The 21,069-nt window shown below is 46.6% G+C and overlaps 1 protein-coding gene across 10 annotated transcripts in view; it reads right to left on the reverse strand.

The window, feature by feature from the left end:
- Positions 1 to 21,069, reverse strand: part of chd9 (chromodomain helicase DNA binding protein 9) — an 89,536-nt gene that overhangs the window by 32,666 nt on the left and 35,801 nt on the right. For 7 of the 10 annotated variants that reach the window (XM_031569188.2, XM_031569184.2, XM_031569186.1 and 4 more), the window contains 9 exons: positions 6,115 to 6,223; positions 4,103 to 4,249; positions 3,821 to 3,823; positions 3,511 to 3,579; positions 3,272 to 3,327; positions 2,698 to 2,815; positions 2,432 to 2,518; positions 1,516 to 1,653; positions 1,020 to 1,141 (listed from right to left, as the gene is read on the reverse strand). In XM_031569188.2, coding sequence (XP_031425048.1) covers positions 1,020 to 1,141; positions 1,516 to 1,653; positions 2,432 to 2,518; positions 2,698 to 2,815; positions 3,272 to 3,327; positions 3,511 to 3,579; positions 3,821 to 3,823; positions 4,103 to 4,249; positions 6,115 to 6,223 — 849 coding nt within the window. The remainder of the gene's footprint in view (positions 1 to 1,019; positions 1,142 to 1,515; positions 1,654 to 2,431; positions 2,519 to 2,697; positions 2,816 to 3,271; positions 3,328 to 3,510; positions 3,580 to 3,820; positions 3,824 to 4,102; positions 4,250 to 6,114; positions 6,224 to 21,069) is intronic. The other 3 variants (XM_031569189.1, XM_031569194.2, XM_031569193.2) reach the window with 1 other exon arrangement.

The raw sequence follows: 21,069 nt of genomic DNA on the forward strand, positions 1-21,069 counted from the left end.
CAAAAGAAAAGAAGAAAAAAAAAATTTGGCCTTGAAAATAAGAGCGCTGAATGCAGCCAAAGAGGGGGTGGGACGGATTCAGAATGGTTTTCTGGAGGGCTGGAGTGTGTGTGTGTGTGTGTGTGTGTGTGTGTGTGTGTGTGTGTGCTTGTGTCTGTGTGTGTGTATCTGTCTGTGTTTGCGTGTTTGCTGTTTGTCTGTGCATGTGTGAGAGGCAAAGTGTGAGTGTCCTTGTGTGCCCATGCGCATCAGTGGGGATGTTTGTATGTCTGCCTGCCAGAGTGTGAGTGAGTGACAGAATGTGTGTGTGTGTGTGTGTGTGTGTGTGTGTGTGTGTGTGTGTGTGTGTCTCAGACATGTGGCTGGCACAGACACGCCGTCAGCGCAACGCTTCACTGGCTTCTCTTCTGCACTAGTTAGCAATCTGGCACACGGAAGCGTGCACCTCTCCCTCTCCCTCTCCTCTCTCTTCCTCCCTCCCTTCCTCTCACCGGTCTGTGAGCGGAGCCTGTCACAGCCCGCACGAGACATGCAAATACACTCTGCTATGGCGTCATGCAACAGGCCGCCGGCACACACAGACCACCGAACCACAACCACATACACACACACGCACACGCACACACACACACACACACACACACACACACACACACACACACACACACACACACACTTTGCTCACTAACACTGCCATGCCATACCCCTTCAGTCCCAAAACACCAACACCACCTCCAGCGAGCCCCTCCTTGACTGGTCTGACTGAGTCCAGTACAGCCCCAACACTTCCCGGTCATCTACACTGCTTGCATCTAGGCACATGGCTGAGACTGACCACAAGAACACTAGACACTGCTGGCAAGCAGTGGAGAGAAAAAGAGCGCTGGAATGGAGCCATGGTCTGGCACTGTCGCTGGCTCTCAGTGTCGGAGATAAACAGAGCCCCCGACGGAGTGCTAACTCCTGGGGAAGGAGGGGGTAGGGATGGGCCTGGCTGGGGCCGGTCGGGCCTCACTGACCTGTTGTACCAGTTGAAGAGCAGCCAGTTGACCCCCTCCAGCTGGTAGTCCCTGAGGATGTTGCTGTTGCAGTACTCCCTTGAGTGCTCGCGCTTCTTCCACAGGCTGGCCGGGGGCCGATCCTGAGAGAGGTACACGGAAGGGATAGATGAGACAAGACAAGAGGGAAGCCAAAGAGTGAGTCAGAGAGAAAGTGATGGAGATGTGTGTGGATAAACACATAGGACACTGTGTTCATGCTTTTGTATAGATATGTGTATATGGCATTAAGTTAGAAAATGTCTATACTATGATACACATATGTGTGAATGCATGTGTGTGTGTGTGTGTGTATGTGGTGTGTAAGGGCATGATTAAGAAGTTGTCACTATGCATAACTGTATACAATCAGACAACCAGGATGACTACTAGCATGAATGTGAGATAATTAATGGAGAGAAAGAGAATGACAATAAGTGTGTGTGTGTGTGTGTGTGTGTCTGAGAGAAAGTCATACCATCCTGCGTGAGTCTGGCTTGGCTGCCTGCAGCTGCTTAAACTCCTCTATCTTAGTCGGGTCCACATCTTCCTTCAGCTCCCACGTGCTGTCCTCATACGCCAGGGAGCACCACTTCACCAGGTAGTACACCACCGGCTACACACACACACACACACACACACACACACACACACACACACACACACACACACACACACACACACACACACACACACACACACACACACACACACACACACAGAGCAGAGGACCACCGCAGAGTTACACAGGATTAATCAGAACACAGGATACACACTTACAAACACACACAATTTGCTTGTGGTCACACCACACATGAAATACATAAAAACATGCAGAGCAAAGTGACACTGCGTTCCCTTTAGGCCGAGGGCCTGTGCAGGCACACACACACCAGGGAAAGAGCATACACAACAGCAACAGCAACAACAATAATAATAATAATAAAAGACAAAGAAAGGACAGAGCACTCGTGGGTGCAAAAAAATAACCTTCATAAAATAACCTTCGGCTTACGACACATGTTCTCTATCTCTCTCTTGTCCACACACACACACAAACACACCAACCCTTCAACAGGAAAAGAGAGCATAGGCTCAACACCCACATCCTTTATAATCTAAATGAGCACAGCCTTAGTCCACACAGACACACAAAGGAGTACACACAGAGACACACAAACACACACACACACACACACACACACACACACACACACACACACACACACACACACACACACACACACACACACACACACACACACACACACACACACACACACACACACAACCCTTTTCAGCTGCAAACAAGATAAATGAGACTGTATCCCAGAGAAAGACATGCCCAAATTTGAGTGGAATTGAGTATTATCCTGTGGACAGAGGGGCCCTACCTCTCCAGTGTCCTTGTCCTCACAATAGGACACCTCAAGCACCCGGTCTGCCTCCGTGTAGTCCGGGTTGAAGGGGTCCTCCTCCATCTGCCAACCACACGAGAGGCAAGAGCACGTATTAGGGAGAGGTGGGGGGAACAGCACTCTAGGTACACACACATACATCAGAGGCAGAAAGGAGAGAACGAGAGAGAGAGAGAGAGAGAGGGAGAGAGACAGAGACAGAGACAGAGATGGAGATAGAGAGAGACAGATGTGTGGCTTACGTCTGCGAAGAAGTGTGCTCGCTGCGCCTGCTTTATTTTGAAGCGCTTGATTTTCTGCTGGATCCTCTTATCCTTCTCCAGATGCTGCTCCGTGGCCCACTCACAATGGAGATAAGAGCTGGGGGGGAGAGAAGGAGAGAGAGGGTGAGTGTGTGTATGTGTGTAATTGAGACAGGAAGAAAGAGAAAGTGTGTGTGTGTGTGGGTGTGTGTGTGTGTGTGTGTGTGTGTGTGTGTGTGTGTGTGTGTGTGTGTTGGAATGTGATAGACAGAGAGAGGGACATATAATAATGAGCAACAACAGTCATCAAAGTGTGGCACTTTTTGTAGAGTCCACAGAGACCACCTTGCCATGTTCATGAAAGAGCTCCTTTAAATGTGGTGGACTAAACACTAAACACACACAACAGTGTTACTGTATGAAAGGCTTCAAGTCAGACATGTCCTCCCTCAGATCTGGTGCTATGTGAGCCATGTGCAGTGTTTAGCTGATGCTAAGCGTGATGAATAGGGCCGTGCAATGTCTCATGGGAATAATTAATCAACACGACAAAAGAACAAATATTGCGACTTACTAGTTTTTGTACTTTACAAAGAACTCCTCCACTTCAACCAGCACACCGGGAGAGACCTGTGGAGGAGAAACAAACAGACAGAGGGGGGGGAGACAACAGGAAGAAAACAGAAGGATCAATATATAAGGCGGAGGCAGTAAAAGAACCAGTGACGCACCGGTTCAGTATGACTGTGTTTAGAAAGGGTGCCTCAAAAAAAGAGTGAAATAAGGTGTGTATGGTAGTTTTGTAGCATGTACCTCTTTCTTGGCAATGCGTGAGTTCATGATTTTGTCGACAACGGCACCTTCTTCTTCACTTGGGTTCTCCTGTAGGGATAGCATACAGCATTAGCGTGTTTAACACACAGCAATAAGACTTAATTGAACTAATGCCTTTAAAATCTACCACACACATTCAACACTGCAGCACCACAACTAGGCGGAAGGGCAGAAGTGGAGAAGAAAACGTCAAAAGACAAAGAACAAAGTTCATTTGAACTGCTCTGATCAACAGAGACAAGGGAAATGAGAAGTAACATTAAAGGCCAATAGATCTGTAAATTATTACCATCTAGGGGAGCACGGAAGGTTCCGGGGGGGTATTTTGGAGATGAGAGAATACACAATGACAAATCAACTCCGCTGATCAGGTCACTTTCATCGGCAAGACAAAGTCACTCATGAATGAAGCCTAGACTAGCACATTGTGTTTATACATTTACATTTACTATTGCATATTGTTTTTTTGTTTCTGTGCATTTATTCCATATGCATATTATGTATGTGATGTATTGTACATTATACGTACATATGATATTGTTTTGAAAGATAAAATGGGAGAAGTCATTACCACAAACAGTTGCACAGCAGGGTCTTTGCGTGCTCCAGTGTTGGCCTTCTTGGCTTTGACTACGACCTTCGTTTCCTCATCCGACACGCGTGTTTCGCCATCTTCTGCATACTTCTTCCTCTTTACCTGCCGGTTAGACCTCCGCTTCTGCAACACACACACACACACACACACACACACACACACACAGACACACAGAGAAAAAAAAACTTAAATGTCTAAAAGAGCAACACTTCTCTTACTCATTCGAAGTCCTAGTTAGATTTCAGACCGTATGGAAAACCTCCCTTGACCACCATGCAGCATTCCAATTTTCTGACTAGCGAGTGTTTAGCCATGATGTCACTGACCCATTATCCAATAATTATAGGGCTGGGTTTAGATTTAATTAAGTTGTCACTGCGAGCACTGACATGATTCCGCCAATCACAAGATAATTAACAAAGGTGTTTCACCATTAGGGTCTAATTATCACACACCTTCCAGCGAGACAGGCAGGCATGATATTAATAAGAGCACATGAATACGATTCTCCAACTTAAAAGCTTGTTGGAGGGCATGCATCAAAGTGAGCGAAGCCGTGCTGCAAAGAGGAACGAATGGATCCACAGTCTGATAACACAATGCAAACAAGCAGCAAAGGATTTTCTGATGGCCCACCGCAAAAACAGTGCTGTGTGTTCCTATGTTAACGTTTTGGACTACCGTCAATTAAAAATACAAAAATACAAACAGATATCAACAAACATGATGCAGTGTTAACCAGTATCAGCAAGTTGCCTAGTTTCTCAACACATCCAAATATGGAATGGCTGCTGAGGAATTAGAGGCTCCCATTACCATTAGCCTCATTCCATTAGCCTCAGAACAGACCGTCTGTTGAAGAGCTAAGCATATGCTTTCCCATCATTACTAATCCAATAATGAGACCACCCCTTCAGAAATGTAGGGGAATGTTTGGGGTGGGGGGGGGGGGACCAACTCCAAATATAACACAGTAAATGTCGCTAGGCTAAAAGTTAACGAGTCAGTATGGGTATATCCCGTGACTGCAGTATATGACCTGGCTGCTACGACGCCTCTAGTGTTTCCTCCCCATAGGTGACATTGCTCACGGCTGTCAGCAGAGCAGCCTCAGTCCCGGCACAGGGGAGGAAAAATATCAACCTAAATGAGTCATTATCAGACCATTTTAATTAAGTCTTGGTGCCATTTCATGAGGATAATTATATCTGAAGAAGCAGGGGAAGAGGGGGAGAGGGAGTTTGGGGAAAAGAGAAAGTGAGAGAGGGAGACAGGGTAAAGAGAGGGAGAAAGAGAGAACGATTACTCACTCATCTCAATAGCAGGAGACAGCCTTTGACTATGTGCATTACTGGCATACAGTGAGTACTGAAGTCCCCTCCACAACCTCCACCACCCCCCCCCCCCCCTCTCTCACTGCCTCGCATGTTCACAGAGAGAGAGCCTCTCAACCCCGCTGCAAACCCAAACACAGAGCGGCCATGGGATGCGTGGCGCCTCGCCCTCCAGGTTGCGGCATTGCGTCAACCTTTTCATGCTGGACTGATTAGGAGGGAAGCGCTCTGCATAGGACCAGGGAGCATTCTTCAGCTCCACAGCCTTGGGAGGGTTCAATCAGAACCAGACACACTGTAAGCATATAGCCTATTCGTGAGCCACGTGTGTTTATGTGTAGGTCTCTGCCTGTGCACATAACATGCGTGTATGAAGTGTGTAAAAGATATCTGTATTTGTGATTCTGTGTCTGTATTTGTGATTCTGTGTCTGTGTGTGTGTGTGTGTGTGTGTGTGTGTGTGTGTGTGTGTGTGTGTGTGTGTGTGTGTGAGTGCACGTGTGTTGATGTGTATGTCTCTACATAACATGCATGTATGTAGTGTGTAAAAGACTCTGCGTGTGTGAGTGCACGTGCGTGGAAAAAAGATGGAGACAGAGAGAGAGAGAGAGAGAGAGAGAAAGAGCGTGCGTGTGTGTGTGTTGGTGGACTGACCGAGTCATCCTCCTTGGAGCGACGTGGCGGGGGAGGCTCATCGTCGGATAGCTCTTCCGAGGACTCCGGCTTTCGCTTCTTCTTCTTGCCGAACTTGATGACGATCTTCCTGCAGAGAGCAGCAGACACAGAGACAAACCTGTGAGTTAACACGCAGAGAGCTCAGTGCACCCGCATACTTGTCCTTATACTGGACAGCTTATATGCATGCAAACCCACACACACTGTACTCACTCATATGCATGTGCACACCTGCACACACGTGCAGACACACACACACACACACGCGCGCGTGCAGACACACACACGTGCGTGCTGACACACACATATGCGCGCGCGCACACGCATGCACACCTACTCATTATTCCCTCTGAGAGTCAGCTTGGTGGCTCTTTTTCTCCGTGCCTGGCTATTCCTTGTGAAAACTGGGAGGCGTGTGAATAATACATGGCTGATAATAGGGGCTGGGGTCTGTGTTGTGCTGAATAAATGACCTGCGGAGCCTTTCTAGTATGCAGTGCTTATGCTTCTATTTAAAAAGGCCAAAAATAAATTAATTAATGAACGCAAACATCCACCCACACACTCTATTTGCTTCTAATAAGCAAAAGAGGACTGCCTTTTATATGAAATGCCTGAACAGTGTCCATGGTGAAGAAAATTATATGGGGGGAGGGGAGGGGGAGGAGGGAATAAAACAAAACAAAACAAAGCACTGTGCTGGACTGATCAAAACCTGCTGTTCACCCTCCTCAGAGAGCAAGACGAATTTCCTCTTTTCAGTGTGATCAAATGCAGTCACCTCGACCACAGCTTGCCTGAGTCACAGGCTTCTAGATTACCGCTTGAGGATCCGAGGACCAGCGCTCCTCAAAGCGGACCGACCCACAACCACGAACATGACAACAAGCATAACAGTAAACCATTGTTCTGGCATTTGAAGTGTGATAGAATCATCCCAGACGGATGGTCTTCAAACACAATGGATCTGAAGGACAGAAAAGGGGGCGAATCAGAGCGTTATTGTCTACAGAAGAGCCCCCACTCCAGCCTATTAGAGCACTGCCAGAGCCATCAGGTTATGAGGAGGTCTCGAAAAACAGGAAATATTCTAAACTGAATGAGGAATAATGAAAAAAAAAATAAGATTCAGAGCGTCTCTCACATACACTCACACACACACACGCAGGCACACACACACACACACACACAGGCACCTTTGCAGATGAGCGCATCAGTATGGGAGTCAGGTTGGCAGCGGGGTGTGTGTGGTCTGTGTGGTGACTGGTAATGGCGTGTGAATATGCAGCTCCACACTTCTCAGGCATCGCCGCCTCCCCACCACCACCACCACCAATCCTCCACCACCACCACCACTCCTCCCAGCCCCCACCGACTAAACGCCCCACGCTGGTCACCTCACGGCCAGCCAGAACCAGCTGCCCCTCCCATAGCCTACCTCTCTAAACACACCCACCTCCTCATAATATCACATACCAATCCAGGGTACTATACTACATTCTTCCTGTTCAGCTTGAAAGAACGCTCCTCCTCACAATACAATAGCACACTGATCCTACGGGGTTTTGTTGTTACTGTTATGGTTCCAGTCCTGGTGACTAACTGTACAAAGCTGACAGAGCCACAGAGATCTGCTAGTCAGCTATCCAAATGAAAGCAACAGTATGACTTTGACAGTGGAAGGCTGGCTGTGCTAATGCTAATGCTAAAGCAACGTTGTGTATACTGTGTGCAGTGACGTCTGTAGAATTTTTAAATGACTCATATAGTAATGGATGAACATTATGGAATACTACTATTCCTGGAGGACGCACTACTATTAATTACCAGCTTGTAGTGATTGACGACTGCATGATTTGGCAACGTTATTTTTCCCCGGTCTGTGCCAATGTACAATTTTGTGGACAGCTGGAACAGAGTAGCGAATTGTAATGTGCACAGTATTTTCAATCAATATGTGCACTCCTACTGTTAACGCCATTTTAACCTGATTTATAATGGCAGCGCAAAGCCAGAGAGGCCGAGCGATGGGGAGCGCAGTCCCTGCCTCGAGTGCTACCTTCCAAATGTCAAGATTAGCACGCTTTATACACACTAAACAGACACACACACACACACACACGTAGTCTCACCTTCACAGTCAGTCAGAATATAAAACTACTCTAATAAATTCACCTTAATGTATTTTGTGCTTCATTTATACACTCAACATTGACACATATTTTCAAAACAAAGCTTCTGCAGTTCAGTTGACTTACAAAACAAAGCCACACCCCTTCACCCAACCAGGCTGAAAGGTGAGACGACATCGGCTACATGTAGGCTAAGATCTGCTGTAGTGGTAGCATTAGGTAGATTTCTCTCCATCTGTGCAGTAATTGGATGGCTGCTCAGTCAGGATCACTTGCAGGACTAAAGTTCAGCCCTGTGTTGTTGTTGTTGTTTTTGGAATTCAGAGCAGAGGCCTTATTAACCTCATCATTTCAACATTATTTCACTTTCATGTCACTTTTTGGCTTAATCTACTACTCAATAATTTCACGTTTGACAAACATTTCACTTAAATTACGATTTAATCGGTAAATAGCAACCAATTAAATAGCAGCCCCTGGGACTATAATGTCCTCTTCCATGCCACTGTAAAAAGACCTTGCATGCACTCTGGCATGTGAGTCAAAGACTGCCAACCCTAGACTTCAAAGAGATGTCTGAATGGAAAATTAATAATTTCCACCTTTGTTGATGAAGTACTTCAATTAACAATACATGGCAAGGATAGCCACCCATGAAAAGGCAGGCTTCACTTGCAGCCCGTATCATACGCCTTAGCTATTTATATCATCTTCTCCAGGTCTGTGGCGGCTAATCCAGGTGATGCTGTAGGAGAGGTGGAATCGAGCTGTGTGTGTGTGTGAGGATTAGCCTGAAGGCGACCTCTGAAATCTGCCCAATCCAGACAATTATAAGATCCTGAAGCCTGAGGTGGGGTGGGACTGGGACGGAACATTATTTTTGCCATCACTAATCAAAATTATTATAGAGAGGTTTTAAACGGGCTAAGCCTGACTAGCTGTCGACTTGAGAGCTGAATGATTTCATATTCCCCACCGCTAGCAGATTTGGCCCAGTGCATTACTACCTCCTCTCCCTTAGTAGAAGAAAAGAAAAGGTTTGGCTAAGGTGGGGGAGACCAAAGGCTGTTATTTCTTCACATGTTGTGATTTCTAGTTAATTTTTGAATGTTTTAAACAGAAGTTCTTACACATAGCACCTTTAAAATCTAGTTTTAAATGGAGGAGGCCTGGTAGTCAATGGGGTCTTCACGCAGCACGGGGAGGGGCATTGGTCCTCAGCCCGATTTTTCAAAACACACAATTGAGAAAGGATCTAGAAGTTCTCCAAGATTGTCATGATGGTAGTCTAGACACTAGACATTGGTATGTGAGTGTGTGTGTGTGTGTGTGTCAATCTGTTTAAGGGTCAGACCTGTGCAAGTCTCGGCAAACTATCAACTAATAACTTCCCAAAACACACAAACACACACACGCAGACACACACACACAGCATTACCTGTGTGCAGATGAGTGTGATATTCAGCTGATGCAATGGCACAGACTGACATAGTTGGCAGACCGTGTGTCAGAGTCAGAGGCGGAAGACAAGAGCTTGATACACTCATGCACATTTGAAGCCTCATAGAGTGGGTGAAAATGACTAGTACAGCTATGAGTGTGTTACTATGATGATGTCTGTATGTAGGAATATGAGTGTGTGGTTTGTGGTGTGTGTGGGGAGTGTGTGTGTGTGGACTTGGTAATAGCAGCATGTTCAGTCCTAATGGTCCATCTCCCCGCAGTCATGAGAGCATAAAAATGGGGCACTGTGTGTGTGTGTGTGTGTGTGTGTGTGTGTGTGTGTGTGTGTGTGTGTGTGTGTGTGTGTGTGTGTGTGTGTGTGTGTGTGTGTGTGTGTGTGTGTGTGTGTGTGTGTGTGTGTGTGTGTGTGTGTGTGTGTGTGTGTGAGTGTGTAGATGCTTCACTGTGAGCAGGTACAGTGCAGCTCTGGGTAAATGTTCTAAACGACCTACATAGCCACAGATCAAACACACGCATAGACAATACAGCAGCTCCTCGGGCAGAATCCTGTTTTTCCTCTCTCTCACTCACTGTGTGTGTGTGAGTGTGTGTGTATGTATGTATGTATGTATGTATGTATGTGTGTGTGTATGTATGTGTGTATGTATGTGTGTGTGTGTGTGTGTGTATGTATGTATGTATGTATGTATGTATGTGTGTATGTATGTGTGTGTATGTGTGTGTGTGTGTGTGTGTGTGTGTGTGTGTGTGTGTGTGTGTGTGTGTGTGTGTGTGTGTGTGTGTGTGTGTGTGTGTGTGTGTGTGTGTGTGTGTGCATATGTCAGAAAGAAAGAGAGAAAGGTTGAGGGAATATTGTGATTCACACTGTCTGGCATATTCTTTTTTCCATCTAACCCTTGCCTCTCTCTCTCTCTCTCTCTCTCTCTCCCTCCCTCCATCCCCCCCCCCCCCTCTCTCTCTCTTTCTCTCTCTCCCCCACATTTCTTTCTCATCTTTCTCAAAGCCAGAGGCACACTACCTTGTGCTGTCTAGTATACACGGATACAGTGCTGACACGCAAGCAGAACCACAACACACACAGCAGTAGTCATAATCTCTCACTCTGTCCCCCCATCCAACACACGCACGCACGCACGCACGCACGCACGCACACACGCACAGACACACACAGACACACACACACACACACACACACACACACACACACAGAGACTTGGGCATGAAAACTAATCTTGCCACCACATAAACACACCCAGATACACACGCACAAGCAACCATTGCATGCCGTGACTGAACAGTCCCTCATCAGATGGGTGAGGGGAGACAGCAGCCAGAGGGAGAGAGAGGGGATAAAGAGGGGGGGGGAGACAGAGGGGAGAGGGGGGGTGGAGAGAGAGAGAGAGAGGAGAGAGAGAGGGGGAGGAGAGAAGAAGAGAGCAAGTGGAAGGGAAAGGGGGAGCTAGAGAGAGGGGAGGGAAGAGAGAGACAGAGGGTGAGTCAGAGGAGAAAGGAGAAGGGGAGAGAGAGATGAGGTAGAGAGAGAAAGAAGGGATCGCAGAGACAGAGGAAGATCCACACACACATCCCATATATCCACATGGGAGGAGAGTGAGACCGGCAGAGAGTGGCTGACCTATGTCCTACTTTGCCTCATGGATGGCGGAGACAGCACAGATCAGACATACATGGCTGGGCACTGGGGCAGTGCATACAGCCTAGAGGGTGGTGATGGGCACTGGGGCAGTGCATACAGCCTAGAGGGTGGTGATGGGCACTGGGGCAGTGCTTACAGCCTAGAGGGTGGTGATGGGCACTGGGGCAGTGCTTACAGCCTAGAGGGTGGTGATGGGCACTGGGGCAGTGCTTAGAGCCTAGAGGGTGGTGATGGGCACTGGGGCAGTGCATACAGCCTAGAGGGTGGTGATGGGCACTGGGGCAGTGCTTACAGCCTAGAGGGTGGTGATGGGCACTGGGGCAGTGCATACAGCCTAGAGGGTGGTGATGGGCACTGGGGCAGTGCTTACAGCCTAGAGGGTGGTGATGGGCACTGGGGCAGTGCTTACAGCCTAGAGGGTGGTGATGGGCACTGGGGCAGTGCTTACAGCCTAGAGGGTGGTGATGGGCACTGGGGCAGTGCTTACAGCCTAGAGGGTGGTGATGGGCACTGGGGCAGTGCTTACAGCCTAGAGGGTGGTGATGGGCACTGGGGCAGTGCATACAGCCTAGAGGATGGTGATGGGCACTGGGGCAGTGCTTACAGCCTAGAGGGTGGTGATGGGTGCCCGTCAGGGGCTGTGGCCAGGTCATCATCCTCTAGCCCTCAGACATCCCTTCATAGGTAAAACTCAGTCATCTGCACTGACGTGAATACATCAGCTCTAGACACACTGGGGGGGGCGGGGGGGGGGGGGGGGGGGGGGGATCACAACTCCTACATGTCAACTGCATACAAGCTGGGGGAGTACCAAACACTGATGCAGAGGCAGATATTCCTTCTCTGTTTCGTCATTCAGTCTTTCTCTACACACACACACAAACCACACACACACACACACACACACACACACACACACACACACACAGTATGTGGTAATAATGTTCGGTTGGGAATGCATTTGTGTGCGCCTGTGTGCAGGAGTGCGTGGCTCGTGATTCACACAGAAGCCCATCTGTTGTGGACACACACACACACACACGCACACACACACACACAGGCCAGAGTCGTGTCCTCCACCTCTTTCCCCTTCTCATCCGCTCGCTCCAGATGAAATTACACTTTGCTAATCTGCACCACAATGTGACTTAGCTGGTTGCCAGGCAACGCACCACATGGCAAGAGTGGGGGAAGCTGGTGGTGGTGTGGGTGGTGGTGATGACATCACTTCCTGTGAATGACATGCAAAACCCGGGAGCAGCAGCTGTGAAACGACAGGACAGCAACCTTCGGGGGCCAAACAGAGCAGTGTGTGTGTGTGTGTGTGTGTGTGTGTGTGTGTGTGAGAGAGAAAGAGAGAGAGAGAGAGAGTAAGAGAAATATGACCACATATTGGAGGTGTGGGATGGGTGGTATAGCAATGTCACACCTCCGGTTCCTTCCTTAGATACATAAACACACACACACACACATAGAGAAGCCAGTGTGGAGGCCAGCGCAACAGACATACACACACACACACACACACACACACACACACACACACACACAATCATTCGCCTGACAAACTCTCTAGGGCCCTATGAAATCCGTTTTATTTTTTGCTAGATTCTGTGTTTTCTTTGTTTAAGATTCGGGTTTTTATCAATTTGATTGTCATCAAATCATATGTCCAATTAATAAATGTACACAGGACATAGGCTACTGTGCTTCTACACACATTGTCTATGTGTCTAGATCCATGTTGTTATAGGATAGGGAGTGTATGGTAGCAGTGCTAGTACAACCCTGAAACTACAAATACTATTATTTACTGCTGCCTCCTCCACCATCCCCACTGCCGCCTCCTCCACCATCCTACCTCCACCATCCCCACTGCCGCCTCCTCCACAGGAGCTGAGCTGCTCCACCAGCCAGTAGTGTGAAATCATCTCACCCCTCCTCAGCCCCCACACTACAGAGTGCATTTAGCCCAGACACAGGCAGTGTGAGATGGTGTGTGTTACACGAGTACCATTGGCTGAGGGCCCAGCTCACTATACTGATCTGCCAGGACAGGGAATAGGTGCAGTGCAGACATGAAGCCAGTGGATGGGGAGTGTTCCAGAAGAGGGCTAGTGTTGCAGCTACAGGCATAAATGCTAAGACTCAGAGATAACTAAGAAGTCAGCTTCAGGCCTAATGCAACAGTGCCCCCATCTCTGGAGGTAATAGATTCAATTGAAAGAAATAAAATACTTCTCATAGCTACTCATAACAAACAGAATTAACAGACTGAATAAGGAATAAACAGATAAACTCAATACTCAAAACTCAACTCAATAAAGAAATATGTTTAAAGGAGTAGAAGGCACTAGGCCTCCTAAATAAGTTTTTAAATTATTTTAAAAAGTAGTAGCAACTAATGGTATATTTTCTGCGAGCTTTTGACATAGTACTTTAGTGTGCATATAGTGGGTAAGTGTTTGCTAATGATAAATGCATCAATTAGACAACAATCCCAAAGAATCAAGCTATCTTATACTAAGGGACTAAGCACACTTCTGCTATTGCCAAAACTCCCAATATGATATTAGCTCAGGGCTAACAGTCTTCTATTATCGAGGGGGCCTTCCGTCTATCTCAAGATGGGACCCCTGTATTGTTGTTGGTCGAAGCCGAGTTGCGACCAAATCGTTTCTGTGGTTAGTCGTTAGTCGTTAGTCCTGCTTTTTGTTTGTGTGCTGGGGCTATAAGAGGTTAAAGACGTGACCGCTGTTTCCCCCTCGTGTAGTGTGGCACGCTTGCTTATGCATGCACAAGCACACTCTCGCATGCTCTATTATGCAGATTAAAGTGTTTTATAAGGCCACCCAGTGGATACTTCAGTACAGTCAACACATTACACACTCGCCACCCTCGGAGGACCACACACATGTCGAAAACACAGAACAAGGAAAATAAGAAGAATGGAAGACAGAGAGAAAAGAAAGAAAAAATGAGAGAGGGAGAGAGAAAGAGAGACCTGTTGGGCATTCCTTAAAGCTGATAGTCACTGTCAGAATTTAAACGCCAGATCTCCATTACCACTAACTATGCCCTACAGGCCTACCTAAATCACCCTTAAATACTCAGCATCCACTTTCCAAACTCCACATTTCAGTTTAACACAAGCCTCCATTAAAAAAGTCTTGAAACACATAAAAAATATGTTTTCTAAGATTTTGGTAATTTCAATATTAAATTCTTGTAATGAATATCTGAAACAAAATGGTTCTTTGACATTTACATCTTGACACACCATTTAATTTAAAAGACTAAGGGGCACTAAGACATCTATGCAATCAAAACTTTGATTTAATGCACACCACACTTAGCACACTTAGCACACAGAGCACATAATATGAAACGTTAACACCGAGCGCCATGGGAGCAAACAATTATTTGTGGAGAGTGCAATGTGTTTATTTTGATATAATGACCGTCCAGCTGTAACCCTCACTCATAGCAACCCTGCGTTGCTTAGAGATAATATTCACAATTTATTAGGCTGCATTAAAATTAATGTTCATGCCGGCACAAGGCAGAATCACTGATGGATTTCCAATCAGATGACACTGCTTGTGTCAGCAGTTGTCCACAGTCACTGTCAGTAGGTCTATTTTAATGCACAGCTCAGTGTGTCAGGATCTCAACCGCACGTCATTCATAGCGAGGGGTTCTCTGCTCTGCTAGCTGCTGAGCCTGGCTTCAACGTCAGCCTGCTACAGTCTTACAGGCTCAGCTCTGAATCCCCCCAGATTCATTTCTGGTACACACTCAACGTTTACCAGAACACTCCACATTCACACACGGTAAATGTTACGTCACCAAATTCATCCTACTTCCTGTTATAGAAAGTGATGAGAGAGAGAGGGAGAGAGAGAGAGGGGGGGGTGGAGTCGAATGAGGGGATGATCAAAAAGGGAGCTTGTAATGTGATGTGTGTATGTGTGTCTCTGTGTGTGTGTGTGTGTGTGTGTGTGTGTGCGTGTGTGTGTATAGCAACGTTCTTGTAAACACAAATTAATAGGGGGGATCTGTAAACATCATGATCACCACCCATTGATATTTAATTAGCGCTCAACATCAATGTACTGTGCAAACAAGGCCCAGAATGTTCTTTACTGAGCCACTGATTCCAATCTTTCCATCTGACACACACTCCCCACCCCCTCTCTCTTATACACACACAGGAAGCTTTTCTGTCGGTCATCTTCTGTTGGCTTCTCAAGTTGGTTCCTATCACAAGTTCTAGTTCATTAATTTGCCTCCAGGCCTGTGGCAATTAGGGAATCATGACCAATTCATATTTACAAAGCCTACACACTTCTGGGCTCACGCTCCGTGTCACCTTGTGATAAAAATGAAAGCTTGTGTGTGACAACACTAGATTGTTTTAGCACCTGCACATTCTTGGTTTCTACGGGTGATATGTTCCCTTTACATTATGCCATACAGATTATAACTGCTGACACACTGTACTATATACCTCAGGGGTAAACAAGGCCTCAGAATTAGACATTCCTATACATCAAGACTTCTGTGATGCGAGGTGGTTGTGGTGGGGGGGGGGGGGGGACTCTGAGGCAACTCACAATGCATGTTACCTTTACGTTCTGCCATTAGAAAATAAATAAACTGCTGACACATTGTACTGTACTTCAGGGGTATGCGTCTCATTGTGTGTAATTCAGTCTACTTCATGCTAAACCTGGCAAACCTGAAGGTGGCACTACAACAGACTAGGGGTGGGGGAAAAAATCGATTTTTCGATTTCTCTCGATTCTCTTTAGAACGATTCTGTCTCGATTCAGAAAAGTTCATAATCGATTTTTAATAAAAAAAATTTTTTTTTAAAAATTAATATTTTTTTTTTTTTTTTTTTTTTTTTTTTTACACATTCATTTTGTGTTGAAATGCAACCTGCATCGATTATTGCATTGTTCATAGAAAGTCATAATTGTGACAAGGAAAAACTTTTTCTCTAATAAAAAAATAGATCTGTTGATTTATCAAACACAAAGTAGGAAGTGATTTGAGACTCTAAGTAGCAAACTCAAATGTTTTCAAAATTGAGATGCATCGATAATCGTTTTATCGGTTTAGAATTGATAATCGATAATCGGTTTAGAATCGAGAATTGGTTTAGAATCGAGAATCGGTTTAGAATCGAATCGTTGACCTCTGAATCGGAATCGAATCGAATCGTGAGGTGCCAAGAGATTCCCACCCCTACAACAGACAGTTCAATTTAATGTTGGGAACAATTCTAGACAAGCCTGCTTGACAATATGCTGTAATGAGAAGTGCACCTGAGGCTGCTGGAGAGTATTAATATGAGGATGACAGTGTGGTAAAGATGGAAGTGAGATTGGGGGGGGGGGGGGGGATTAGATTTGTGATGAATGAACATGGGGCATGCTCAGGCAATGCTAAACCTAATACCCATTATTTAGGGCAAGATGGTATCTTTAACAGAGTGCAGATCGCCTAGCTGTAATAAGAGATGGGAATTTGCCTGATGTGACATGTGTACACACACACTTGAACACACACACACTTGAACACACACACACACACACACACGCTTGCGAAACACCCACTCTTGCCAATGTCTGTGAGTGAGGCCAGAGCGCCAGTTTTGTTTTTGCAGTGGTATTCCAATGGGGAAGACCTAGAGAGGATTGGCATGGAGATGAATGTTGGTAAGGTAGGAGTGAGTGAGAAAATCCTCCTGATCCTCAACAATGAACGACACCAGGGTCACCCAACCACCCGCCCGGCCACACTCTGACCTCTGCCCCCCTGTCCATCAGGACTCCAGCCTCCAGACAGCTGCACAACATCACCATTTGGTCTATGTGATAGACAATTTTTATGACATAGTGATTCAATAGATCTGGGTATTTAGGGCATTGGGGTTATTAATGTGTGTGCTCCATGGCCTGTTTACAATTTACAATTTAAACTATGGGCTTAATTAGATGCCTCCATGTAATACTAGGCTTCCACACAGCAAAAACCTCTCAAATTTGCTTTCCACTTTTTGGTCTGGGGGTTCTTTTTGGCTATCCTGTTAGTAGCAAGTGTGGTTGTGGCGCAGTGCATAGCCAGCATGCTACCTAGCAGTTAGCCTGTCAGCTAGTTCAGAAGTTTGACTGCTTCAATGAACAGTGGTCTATTTGCCCTGAATAAGTTCATGTAATGTGTAAATATCCGTGTTGATGTAGACACTAATGTTCGCCCGGACATCTTTTAATCATATAATTATCTATGTAGCCTTCAGTCTCCGCCATCTTGGTCAAACTTTATTTGCTTCTCCTACTCTCTAGAGAACGTCTGTATCACACATTCACACGTGGATCTGATTGGTTCTCACATGGTTCTCATTTGTATAAAGTTAGGGATTTTGCTTTGCCGACTTCGCTCTGATTTTGCCAACCCACACACTTCACGCACGCCAAATGTCATTTCGCCTGATATCGCCGCAAGTTAGGGGCTCTCAACGCTATATCACTGCTAGTCGCTTCCTGTGTGAATGGGGCCTCAAGCTTACTGTGTGATTCAGGTAGTGCAATCCCTATTTGAAGTCCCTGCTGACAACACCTGAGGACTTGTTGCTGCTAAACTTTTGTGCTCTACAAAATAGGACACCATTTAACACATGGAAACAATGTTCTGCGCTGTTTTATAGCTGCAGCGGCTAACAGCTGTGTTTATATGCAAACAAAAAAGATGGCGCTAACAGCGACAGCAATATGCACCCCCTCAGTCTGACATTTCATTGCTTGGTGCCACAGCAATAGCTTTTTTAAAGCAATGACTTAAAACAAAAACAGCATACGCATGATATGCTGCATGCTTATTCAGCAGACTGATCCTCTGAATCTGAGCTGACAAGAATGCGAAACATGTCGGGAGGGAGGAGTGAGATGAAGGAGGGTTGAGTAACAGAGGAGCGTCTTTCCCCTGATTACACTGTAATTCAGCAGGTATGTGACAGGGAGAGGCCCATGTTTTGTCCTACAGCTCTGCTATCAGCTGCAATGACCTTTGCTAGGTTAACACCCTCCCCCACCCCCCCCACCCCCACTCTCTCTCTCTGACACGCGTGCGCGCGCGCAAACACACACACACACACACACACACACACACACACACACACACACACACACACACACAGTTAGCTCTCTGTGGCATCCAGTTTCATCTGTTCCACACTCACCCAGAGTCTTTATTCCTTCCACCTACTTTGCTGATCCTGCTCGCCCCCTGCTTAAAGCCCCCTAAATATGTCAAAGTTCACCCTTCACGGTCGGGGGATTACCCCCTCTCTGATAAATAATGCATCTCCTAGTGCCTAGCTAGCTGATGTGCTCACTCCTCTCTCTGTTTCGCTCTCTCTTTCTCTCTCTCTCTCTCTCTTTCTCTCTCTCTCTCTCTCTCTCTCTCTCTCTCTCTCTCAATCTCTCTTATGGCACCCTGGCCTCTGACTGCTCCTCTGCCCCCTGGTCTGACTGCAGTCTGCCCTCTGGCCCGTTTCATTGTGGCTCCACACCCTGGTCCCATCGCCGGCTGCCCTCTCTCAGGGCCTCTGGGTCAGGGTGTTCCCCTCTCTCTCTCACTCTTCCGTCCCTCAACCGTCCCTGAGGGCTACAGCTGCCTGGGGACCTTTCTCTCTCCTCTGTGGATCACCTGCGGAAGTATGCAGTTCAAGTGCAGGGTGTGTGTGTGTGTCTGTTTATAGTCACAGGACACATACACACACCCAGGAAAACAAACAGCAACACACACACACACACACACACACACACACACACACACACACAAGCACACACACACACACACAGATGGAGAGAGAGAGCAAGCTCAGGCTGAGATAATGAGTCTTTCAGGAGGTTAGCAGCGCTGCAGCAGGGAGCACACACAGGGGGAGAAGACTGCATTAATATTTCATGAGAGAAAAGCTGGGCGGTGCACACTTGGGTTCCTGCTATGCTATGAAACCTCCCCTGAGCAACATGAACACCGCTATTGCCACACACACACACAGAGACACACAGACACACAGACACAAACACACACAAACACACACACATCTCTACTTTCTCGCTCGCTATTGCTATCTCTCGCTTTCTCGCGCACAGACGCACACATAAAAGCCTCACCGCCAATTCATCAAGCTTAATCAAACTATCACACCAACCCGTCTCACCTCCCACATACAGACACACACACTTGAAACCAAATTTCATTTTAGCAACACAAATCTCTAAGAGAGGAACCATGAGGGGAAAGGGAACAGTCCCTACCTCCTCTACAGTGTCTGCCCAGATGGAACACAAGCAGGACAGCTATCAACACACACACGCACGCGCACGCACGCACACACGCACGCACGTACGCATGCACGTGCGCGCACAGATCAGTGTGAAGCTCTGCGCTCAGTCCCAGATAACAGTCTAAGCTCTAGGTCACAGCTATGCACAGGAAGTTCACAGGAGTGCTCTGGTATCATTACAATTAGCATTAGCAAGCAGTTTTGGCTGCCAACCAAGCACCCTGACCCAGAAGCCTGGCAGGCCAAGGGTCTACCCCAAATACCCACACTGAGCAAGGGTCAGGTGGGCAGATCGAGGCCTCCAGAAAAGGTCCAGCCCGCGATAATAGATATACTTCTTACAATATTTGTATTATCAGAAGCATGTTTGCACCAAAAACCTATATTTAAATAGTAGACCGTATGTGGCTATCAGACATGGATTTTACCACTTAAATAATTCCTGACAACATTCTCAAGCAAAAGCAGGAAGAGTGACAGATGGAATAAAAGATCTGTCTTGTCAAGGGACTAAATCATCCAGGCTTATTCCACAGGGAGGTTTTGTGTTTATCATTTTACTACCACGTCCTACCTGTAGCTCTACCGATCGAGCAGGTTGCTTCCACCTACCCGCTCGGCAGGTCTGCTAGATCGCTTGAATAGATGTTATTGTTTGTGTTTCATTTATTGCTGAAGTATTTGGGTTAGTTAGATAGCTAATCCAGTAACTCCGGGCTGACTGCCTGAAAGCTATAGTTTTTCTAATCTAGTTTACACTGCATGCCAGGCCAATTCTTTTCATTTTAAAACATGATCTCAGGTCATAATTGCTTCATGATAGCATCAGAAAGAAAGCCTGTGCCTGCACAACGTTCTGACTGATCTACACATAATTGTTGTTTTTTACTACAAATCAAATAGAGGTCAAATCTCGTAGGTGTGTGAAATATAGCCTCAATTTTCCCTCTTTCTGTAGAAGCCGAGCTTAGCCTATTACAACAAACTCTTTTTTTGGATCATGGATCAATCTTACTTCACACAGACCCATTTCATCCATGTGTGTTCACCTCCTAGGAAAGTCTCTGGTCTCTACGCTGTTCTCTATCCTCAACCTCATCTGGACACTCAAAAGCCTCAGCTCTCTTTCACACACCTGCAGTAAGGCAGCATAATACACACCCCTCACACAGTAACAGCGAGGGGGAGGGGGGAGGGGAGGGGGTGGGGGCAGTGTCCATGATGTGTTCCAGCCAATTCCCTGGCATAGATCTTATAAAATCATTCATCATGATAGCGAACAGCATCATCCACCGGCTGCGGCTCGCCTGCTGAATACCAAA

The sequence above is a fragment of the Clupea harengus genome, chromosome 6 (genome assembly GCF_900700415.2).
Source record: "Clupea harengus chromosome 6, Ch_v2.0.2, whole genome shotgun sequence".
In the NCBI taxonomy this organism is placed as follows: domain Eukaryota; kingdom Metazoa; phylum Chordata; class Actinopteri; order Clupeiformes; family Clupeidae; genus Clupea; species Clupea harengus.